General features: G+C 36.6%; 2 protein-coding genes across 2 annotated transcripts; one reads left to right on the top strand and one right to left on the bottom strand.

Moving 5' to 3' along the window:
- Positions 1-3,319: 3,319 nt before the first annotated feature.
- On the top strand, positions 3,320-5,305 carry LOC136801868 (uncharacterized). Its single transcript, XM_067058531.1, has one exon. The coding sequence runs from the start codon at positions 3,447-3,449 to the stop codon at positions 4,467-4,469; it is 1,023 nt and encodes a 340-aa protein (XP_066914632.1). The 5' UTR covers positions 3,320-3,446; the 3' UTR covers positions 4,470-5,305.
- Positions 5,306-6,711: 1,406 nt separating this feature from the next.
- On the bottom strand, positions 6,712-9,186 carry LOC136801867 (tachykinin-like peptides receptor 99D). Its single transcript, XM_067058530.1, has 3 exons — positions 9,059-9,186; positions 8,146-8,663; positions 6,712-7,892 (listed from the first exon to the last, which is right to left on the bottom strand). Exons 1-3 carry the CDS (start codon positions 9,174-9,176, stop codon positions 7,566-7,568), a joined length of 963 nt encoding a protein of 320 aa, XP_066914631.1. The 5' UTR covers positions 9,177-9,186; the 3' UTR covers positions 6,712-7,565.
- Positions 9,187-10,178: the final 992 nt, after the last annotated feature.

Genomic DNA, 10,178 nt, shown 5'->3' with positions numbered 1-10,178 from the left:
TCCTTCCGCTAATTCCTCACATACCGCACAAATTAGGTCCATCTATGGCAAATAGAATAAGTTTTAAAATTCTCAAAATATCAAGTAAATAAAAGTTTTAAGTTCGAAAGTTAAAGGAAACTCAGAAAGTTTAATTCAGCGCTATAGCAAAGAAATTTTTGATTATACGAGGAGTTTAGAGATATCATCATGCGATCACAAAAGTTCATTCATTATTTTCAAAATTTTGAAAGTAATCGCAAGGAAGTTGGTTATCGGCATCAAAAACAAGTTCAGACAAGTCTTCCTCTTTTTCAAAAGAGTGAACATACCTTCCACCAACTTGCTTATTGAAACGAACCTTTAAATTTCCATGTATATCTGTGAAAATGAAGTTGATATGTTCGCATTTTTGAAATCTTTCTTTTGCCGAATTCAAGGTCTTCAGTCGTTTTTTTGTAAGAGAAGGTTTGATCTGGATTTTCTTGGAACGCTTCCGATTTTCATAAATTTTCTCGCACGTTGAATGTTTATTAAAGCGCACAATCACACGTTGTGCGTTATCTCTGATAGGGCCGATTCGATGCGTTTTGTCGATTGTCGACTTGAATTCATTTTCTTCGATTCCCAGTTCTTCGATAGAGTCTTTGACTTGCTTCATTAACGATTCATTAGTTTCTCTACGATTGAGCGGGATACCTTCTAGAACGAGGCAATTCCTTCGTGAATACTGTTGTTGACGTTCAACTTCATCGGACAACTTCTGGCTCACAGTACATGCAACAGCGTTACGATCTTTTAGGATTATAATCTCCGGCCTGACCCCATAAATCACTAGAAATAAAAGGCTTTTAACTTGGTAATCACCTTTACACTTGTTAGTTTCGACTGCAGTTCAGTCCTTAAAAGAACTTTTAAGAACTAGTACAGTATTGGCTCATTTCGCATCAATAAATTCCGTATTTTCATTATTTGTAACTTTGAACACCCTAGATTACAGCTGTCTGTTTTTCTCATTCATTTCAAATTATGTACTTGAACCGGTTAAATTTCATCAAATAAATATTTCACTGCCGTTTTTGAGTAAAAATAAACAGAGATAAAATGAAACCTCTTTCCAGTATATTCATGAAGCTACGCTTGCAAGTTTGCTACGGTGGCAATTTACACAAAACACTACTACTTACATTTTGAAAAACGTGAGATTTATCCTGTCAGTTTCTTTATTAATCGGGGAATTGTTCATTCGGGGAATCGTCCGTTCGGGGAATAGTCTTGTCGGGAAATTGTCCGGTTGGGGAAATATTCTGTCGGGCAATTGTCCGCTCGGGGAGTTGTCCGCTCGGCGAATTACCCGGTCGGGGAGTTTTCTGTCGGGGAATGGTCGTCGGGGAATTGTCTGGATAACATAAACTCAGAACGACAAAGATGGATTCAAGATTGACACGTCATCCAAGTCTTTATATTGCCGATCTTGATTTTGCATATATTATATATAATACATCGTTCTTAATTGTCGGCTTAATTATCGGTTAATTATCGTTTTTTCTCTTTCTTCGTCGTTATTTCTCAAAGGGTAATGGGTAATTACCAGTTAGAGGGTCAGGGTTGGACTCGAGAGTCGTAATTCAGGGCCGAAGGCTCCTTTTACCCAGTGACTAGACTTAGGCTAGACTTTTTCTTCGCTCGTTCATGTTTTTTATGGTTAGCTGAAATATTGGAGCTTACACTCCCCCATTAACTAAGAAATATAAACTTTGGCATAGGAGGCGGGTAAGAAACTGAACTAAATAAAAGAAAGATTATAAGGCAATTATAGAATTCCCAACAGCAGTTTGAGTTTAATTGTAGCGTGATTCGAATAAATTAAAAGGAGGTTGAAGTTCTTTCTAGAAAAATGTTTATTTATTAAACATGTGTTTAGTATTGGGTGTTGATGATTTTTCTGTCTTAGCTACTCGTCAGGACTGATTCAAAAACAGACTTCGATGTTCACTTTGGTGTTTACTTACAATTCATTCAGAAAGTATTTTGCAATCGTGAGGTTAAAAACATTATATAAAGAATAAAGAAAAACGCTACCAACCAGCATGCGTGTGTGAGTAGCGTGGCTTATCTGATAGAAATTGGAGATCTTATCTGCAAGTGTCGAGAAACGCAACATACCTTTGCTTCACATAGAATGTATATTTTTTATCCTTTTTTTAGTCAAAATTAAATTTATCTAGGGTAGACTTTTTTTGCTGATCAGTTTGGGACTTTCGTTCATGATTTCTCTATTATAGATAATACTTTGTAGTACTTTGTAGATTTCCTCAAGTTTTGTGGGTGATTAAAGTCCACAGCGGTTGGCGTGAATGCGTAAATGGGCTTTTTCACTTGCGTGAATGCGTGAGAATAAAAAAAAAGTTGCGTGAACGTGGATGCGTGAATTGAAAAACTTTTTATAACATTATATCACTCATGAAGTCACAAGTTTTAAGCCAAAGACAAGTACTAAAAACACAATTGTCTCAGTGACCCAGTGCATGCAAATTCTTTAGCCAGGTGAGGATACAACGAAGGCGCTAAATACAATGAAGACAGAGACTAAACGTTTGTTAAGGGGCAGGATTCGAATTCTACAAGGAATTCTACAGCTTACAATCCAGTTTGGATTGACCAAACTACAGGGTGTCCGGAAAAAAAGTATCGAGTCGATCGTACCAGTTCTACAGAGAGAAAGTTCTTGTGTGTTTCACTAAATTTTCAATGTTTATCAAAGTTTCTCTCTGGGTCATATTAATTGTCATGAGAATGAGACATCTTTTATGAATAACTTTTACAAAAAAACAATTCTCATTAACTTTGAAAATTGTCATGAAGGTAAAGAAAGTTAATTCTTTTTAATCATAATGACTGTTGTAAAAACAATTATTTTGTTTGTATATATTTTTACAATACACGCAACAGCCTTCCACTAAGAAGCATGTTCGAACTTGATACTTTTTTCCAGACACCCTCGTATATATCTTACCCAGCCTGTGAATATGGTAACATGAGATCAGATTGTGGTTGTTTTCTGCCCACCACGCTGAAGCTCTAAAGGGATGGGTGAAAACATAACAATCTGACGAATATGCAATCTCGAAATCGTAAGGACTGCGTTCGTCTAAAAGGAGACAGTGTACAGTGTAGACAGTAAATACACTATATGTTCAATAGAAAGATTTTTTTGAGGCTGTTGACAACTTGGGTCATTAATATTCCCTTACCATTGACATTAAAAAAAAGGATTATCAAAAGCTTACTATATTGCTTTTAGAAAGCTTTTTTGTGGGTTTCTATTGTAATCGTTTCGTGTTGTTTCTTTGTATTTGCAGCTCAAATTACTTAATATATACTGTGTGAGGAATCAATAACATACTTCGTCATTCAAAAGCCATAAGAAGAGTGAGTGGTCTAGATAATCTCTAGCTAAAATTTGAATGAACTTCAATAAACTTCCAAACAAGATGTTGGTAGAGACTTTGTTTTTGGTTTTTGCAATTTCGTCGAATGTTTTGGGTGACCCTGGGTTCGAGGCTGGTCATTCAAGGGATTATCACTTGTTGCATGACGATACCGCGTGGGATAGAATGTACGACAGTTGGATCAAAACACATTCCCATCTCTCAAGTCAACACCGTTTTCGTCGAAACTCTGTGTCAACAGAGCAGCCTACCTTAGAAGAAATCAAAAAATTTGTTGAGGGCTTCAAGCCAGCTTTCGAATCAGCACAAAAATCATTGCTAAAAATCGCAAACAAAACTGCCGTGTTGACAGGTCGTTTGAAATCAGCTTTGAGCATTCAAGAGAAGTTGGTACGGAAGAATATCACTTTTAATGATCTCACTGATGTTATTGGAATGCGATTCACATGCCAAACAGTCAATGATACTCTTCGAATCAAATCAAAGATCGAAAAAGACACAACCGACTTTAACATAACAGAAACCACCTGTTACGGAATGTGTCCCGGACATGGAAAATATCGGGATAGTGGATACCGTCGCATTCATCTCATCCTTCTCATCAAAGATGGTAGCAAATCTGCTGAATTACAAATTGGTACACCATACACAGATATGTGGAGCAATTGGAATCATGACTTCATTTACAAAGGACCCAAAAACATCGCTGACAATTCCGGGGTTCAGAATTACAGCTTATCAATGGCTGATTATTTCTGGAAGCTAGATGAAATTCGACGTGATTTACCCCCTTGTCCAGAAATTCTTAAAGAGGCAAACGCGTTGAAAATCTTAAGGGATGGTGTTGCGGGTGACCACGCAGAGGAAACGTACAAGAAACTTGGATATCCTCCCAACGCCTGTTTCTGGTGGAATGATATGAAGCTGTCTTTACCAGAAAAAGAATGTCCAGAGAATAAAAACACCAACGCTGCGAGCCTTACTAAAGCAGAATCGTCGATGCTGCTTGGAATCTTACTTGTTTTACATTTCATGTAAAACTGCATAAGAAACTGTACTTGTTTTACTCTATGAGTTTGATCACAAACAATCACACAACTTCAGCAACTTCTTGTATCATTTAGTATGAAGTTTCTTTACGAAACATTGACTCTGTTGTAACAAAACATAAGTGACACTTTTTATTGCTACTAATCTAGTTGGTTGGAGTAATCCATTTATCAACACAAATATTTATGAACGAGTAGTTAGTTTTCACATCATTTTATCCAATATCAATATTGGCGTTAGGATTTTCTCATTAAATTTTCGAACCATTGAAGCGTCAAACCCCCCCAACTCGAAATTAAAGCATTGAAAAATATGTGACGTCATTGGGTCCCTTTATCTCTAATGTTTTCAACGGTCAATTCGCAAATTTCGGAATTTTTGCGGTCAACTGGTACCTTTACGCCTAAAAGGTAAAAAAAAACGTCAATGGTTTCAACGGGAAAGTGGGTTTTTAAATTTTGCGAAAGATTGACACTGCAACGACTTCTCCTTCAAAAAACCTGAATCTTAATTTATTTTACCGTTTTAAGCGGACTTGAATATTAGGAAGATGCTTCAATGAGCGCGTCCGTGACGATCGGGGATGCCGTCAAACGCTGGGCTATAGCGTGACATGGATTTTTCATAAATCCATTTCGTATAGTATACGAAGATGACAGATATTTTACTAATTTTTGATTTATAATTTAATTCTTTATACTTTAGACAGCCTTTTTCAGCTTTTTAATTTCTTTTGGTTAATATATGAGTGGTCTTCATGGAAATGTATCAAGATGTAGATTTATGAAATAATGTTAAAGGTGGAGAAGGGAAGTATTGTGAAATTGTTGTCGGACCGTGTTGTTAACTTTACTTTATGACTTTATCGAAGTTTTCCAGGGGGTACTCGGGCAAAAAAGGGGTACAGGGATGTTCCACTGGTTAGGGTACCCTTTTCACCTTCATGAGTCCCATTCAGGGTTACTTAGGGTCTGTTTTCGAACTTCAGTGACATACCCCCGTCGGTCGGTAAGGGTAGTACCCCCCGGAGTTTCAAATATTTTCAGTTCTGTTATCAGCATTTTTTCAGATTCTCGACGACAGCTAAAAGATCAATAGAATGCTGGATATTTTTTCCCTTTTAAAATATGGTCCACGTAAAGAATAGTTTTTTGTCTTTTTCGAAAAAAAGTTATACCTTTTTTCATCCTAAAGAGAATAGAAAATCAAGCTCGAAAACGCGGCTGAAATTCCATGATCTCATATCAAATCAAATGCTCAAAAAAGATGAAGGTAAACCAAAGATACTATAAAAACTTTTGTTTTTATATTCTCTTTGGGTAAACGTGATGAAATGACCTCTTTATTTCAGTCAAGATACTTTAAAAAAACATTGCCTTTTATCTAAAAAATGAAAGTGACTTGATTCTAACATCCCCTGATTACACTGGCCCCTTTGCGTCCGGTCCTCAAATTAAATCCCCAGGAAGAATACGTTTGACTAATCGTACAATTTCGGGATGAGCTGGAGTTTTTACAAGATACTTCACTAATTGGTCATTTAAAGTGATAGAGATGACGCGTTCTTTAGAAAAAGTAATGAGATTCTTTTATTACATCTCAACGACCAACCAAATCAAATAAGAGCTTGTAAAAACTCCAGCTTGTCCCACAATTTCATCCGTGGGCTGGCAGTACTGACAGTACATTAAAACAATAAATCTTTTTGCAAGAAAAATATTCGGCAACATCTAAATTTCAAAGCAAAATGAAAATTTTCCAGTGGGAGTGAGTAATAAGCAACAAAAATATTTTGATATATGAGAAATTTTACTTTATTTGTCATTTTTCTTTATAAGTTAATATCTATTTACAAGGTAAATGCTATTTACAAATAATTTGGGGTGTGTGGGAAAAATAAGGAGGATTGTTCCGTGAAAAATAGGAAAATCTTTTAATGGTAATGAATCAACGGATCCTGCACTAATGTACTTCCCAGTTTTCTCAAAGGTAACGAATCGAGTGGGGATTGAACCCACGACCTCTCGCTTGCCGGGCGATTGCTCACCCAACTTCTTAGTTCTCAGTTCTTTTAATGGTATTATCTCGTTTACACTTTCAAGCAGTTTTTGTTAGAGCTTACTGTTTCCAAACCGACTAAAATAGTTTTTTTTTTCTCGCAAAACCTCTTTCAAAAAGTTCAAATGAAAGTATGGTTGTATGGAGTTTTCCAAGTCATTCGAACTCCCGGCTTCAAACTAAAGTACACCCCTGTCTCACAGCCCCGGTAGAACTTTTTTCCTCAGTGGGGATAATAACTCCTATTTAAATTCCTATGGAGATAAAAATTCTATTGTTCCAAGGTTAAAAAATCCAGTTTGGAGGGCAATTTTTAAACATTGAATTTCGAATGGAGATAAAATCAAAGTCAATTTCCCAGTGGGGCTGAAATTGCTGAGTATTTTCCAACCGGGATGAAATTTTTGCCAAATTTTCCTGTTGGACTGGGGTCCCAGCGGGTCTGTGACACAGGGGTGTTAAAGTTCTATCGTTCGGTAACTTCTCTACATATGATAAATACTAATTTACACCAAATGAAATTAGAAATTAAATTGAAAGTTATATACACAGTCATAAACACGCAGAGTTAAAGCTCAATGAAGTTGAGCATCCTCGTCAAATCTTGCCCATCGTGCTTTCTTTTTAAACATTTTGAAGTTGGACCTTTGAATTTTTCCCTATATGTCTATAGAATTTGCAAAAGTCACAAGCAATTAATAGAAACAACATTGGAGTTTAGATAAATATGGATTTTAAAAGCTTGTTTAGATATTTCATGGAACCTTTCGACCTTTTTGTACATAAAGGAGGTTGAAAATATACTAAATTCGCTTCGAGCTAGGAAAATTTGAAATTTATTTGCGAGATAAGTGAACATTTTGGAAACTGCATTGTCCTATAAGGATTCTGTTTTCGAGACTAAGTTTTTCATGTAACGTGCAAGGCTGTTTGCAGATCTTTTGAGAAGGAGCGGTCACGATCTTCAGAGAGATGATATGTTCTTATTACTGACCCAGACCATTTCATGTTATCATTCAATGATGTTTAAGCAGCCTCATTTCCTGTAGCCATAGCAACCGTGGTATCCTTAGTAACAGCACTACTCAAATTCTTTTCAATCGTTTCTTCTTTCTTTGGAATGAAAAATTGAATCATTTTGTTCATCTTTTGGGAAATCGCTTTCTGTGCATGCGTCAAATAGATGAATGGATTGATCACAGAATTCATGTAGGCCAGCGTGAAGAGAGAATATTCGACGCTTCGCCCGCCACACGTGCCAGTGATGGCCATGTGTAGACTACAGGTTGAGAAAGGAATCCAGCAGATCATGAAGACGGTGACAGTCTTGATAGCCAGTTTCAGGAAACGGTACTAAATAACAATTTTAAATAAGTAATTTTTTGCCTCTTTGAGAAGAATCTAAGATGTAGGATGATTAGCGAAAACATTTAAGCGTGAATGTCAAGCTATTTAAACAGAGGGGAAAAAACCTCACAACAATTAGTACGAAAACATTCATGAAGATGCATTTGCCCATTTCAGAAAATTTCTCAGGAAGAATCTTCCTGTTTTTCCTGTGGTGGAGACGAACAGTTAGATAAAAAAGTAAAAAGTCAGCTGTTACCTCTGCTTTATCCTGCTCCGACGCAGCTTTTGTTCCCTTCCTCGACCCAGCCCCCACATTCTTGGAGCTCTTTCGCATCTCAATGAAAATTATTGTGTATGAAATGATAAAGATGATTGAAGCTGAATATGTTGCGATCGGGAAAACCAAATTGTTGTAACGGCCGATGTTGTTAAGATAAAACCGTGTGACGCAATACACGATACTACATAAAACGACGCTAAGAGCCCAGACGCCGATACAGATTTTGAATGCGAATTTCTTCCCTTGTTTCCGGTGGATAAATGGAAATTTGATGGCAAAAAGCCGGTCAATGGTTAAAGCGGATAGGTTGAAAACGGAGACGAAGAGTGAGATGCGGATTACACAATATCGGATAATGTTGTAGAACTCCTTTGCGACTTCATCATCTTTGAGTGTTGTTTTTTGGAATTGTGTCATGATTTTGAGTATGATCATTGCAATACCGACAAAAATATCGGATGTACAGAGATTGACGATGTAAACACTTCCAACACCTTCAAAAGAATAAGTTAAAAATTGAATCAATATCGTATCAAGAATACGTCAAATTATCGTTCATAGCGAATTAGTAGCTTTAGATTGATTAGTCTTATCTGGTCGGTAAGTTACTGGGAGCTGAGTGTAGGTGTGGTGCTCCACCTCAGTATTCAATCTCCCAGGTCTAGTGCAAATAGTAAAGGACTCCCTTACTTCCGGATCCACTGACATCCACCAGATAAAGAGACTCACTAACTTAAGTGGTGTTACCATTCTGAAAACTCTGATCAAAGATGGTGGATATAGCTTGGTCAATGGTTGATAAAGTTCAGCGCCTACTATCTTCTCACCAAAAACCCTTTTAAGTTTTGTCACAACATTTGGACTATTATAAAACATTTTTATAACTTACCTTTTCGTCCTTTCTGCTTTCGAATGAGAAACATTTCTAAAATGTTTAGGACCACTATTCCAGCCGCCAAGATGGGCGTGACAATCTCATATAGAAAGGCACGATATTCTTTCGTCATTGTTGTGACTGTTCCTAAAAAGATTACAAATAACTCACCTTTAAACATTAAAGCAGAGAGTGCTCGATACTCTTCGTAGAGCAAAAGATTACAAATAACTCACCCCTAAACATTAAAGCAGAGAGTGCTCGATACTCTTCGTAGAGCAAAAGATTACAAATAACTCACCCCTAAACATTAAAGCAGAGAGTGCTCAATACTCTTCGTAGAGCAAAAGATTACAAATAACTCACCCCTAAACATTAAAGCAGAGAGTGCTCAATACTCTTCGTAGAGCAAAAGATTACAAATAACTCACCTTTAAACATTAAAGCAGAGAGTGCTCGATACTCTTCGTAGAGCAAAAGATTACAAATAACTCACCCCTAAACATTAAAGCAGAGAGTGCTCAATACTCTTCGTGGAGCAAATTCATAAAGTTATATTTCAAAAAACTGAATATGTCACCTATTAAGGTGGTAGTCTACCGAGAAATGGAAAATCATCGAAAAAATTGTCGAATTTTGGTTTTTGGGTGTTTTGAGATCCTTTGGTCTTTCTGAACATCTCCTGGAAATTTCAGAGAGATATCTTTATTTTTCAGGTCGCAGTGAGCATTTTTGTCCTGCTGGGTGCTTGAAAAATCGCCCTAGCAACGGAAAAAATCCCGTTGCTAAGGACTTATTTTTTCAATCTCGGCCGAAACATAGCAATGTGATACGCCAAAAGAAAGCTCTTTTTACGCCCTTTTCGAGCGTCAAAATATTATTTTCCGTGGCATTACGTCATCCTTAAAATTAAAGATGGTAGCTTCAGTAGTGTAACACATCAAAACAAGCTGAAAAGCAAGCTGTTAGCATGATTCTGCAGATTTCTTGGCAGGTTTTAGATCAAAACTTAATTTCTTTGATGGAAATGATTTGTTTAAATGAAGAATAGACTCTACAGAAGCCATAAAGTTGCTGTACATTGGTTATGTTGCTGGATTTCTACGAAAAAACATTTAAGTTGCCGTCATTTTGT

Source organism: Clytia hemisphaerica, unplaced genomic scaffold (assembly GCF_902728285.1).
Source record: "Clytia hemisphaerica strain Z4C2 unplaced genomic scaffold, Clytia hemisphaerica genome assembly, whole genome shotgun sequence".
In the NCBI taxonomy this organism is placed as follows: domain Eukaryota; kingdom Metazoa; phylum Cnidaria; class Hydrozoa; order Leptothecata; family Clytiidae; genus Clytia; species Clytia hemisphaerica.
Note: the sequence above shows the minus strand (reverse complement) of the source record. Positions and strands in the feature narration are given on the sequence as shown.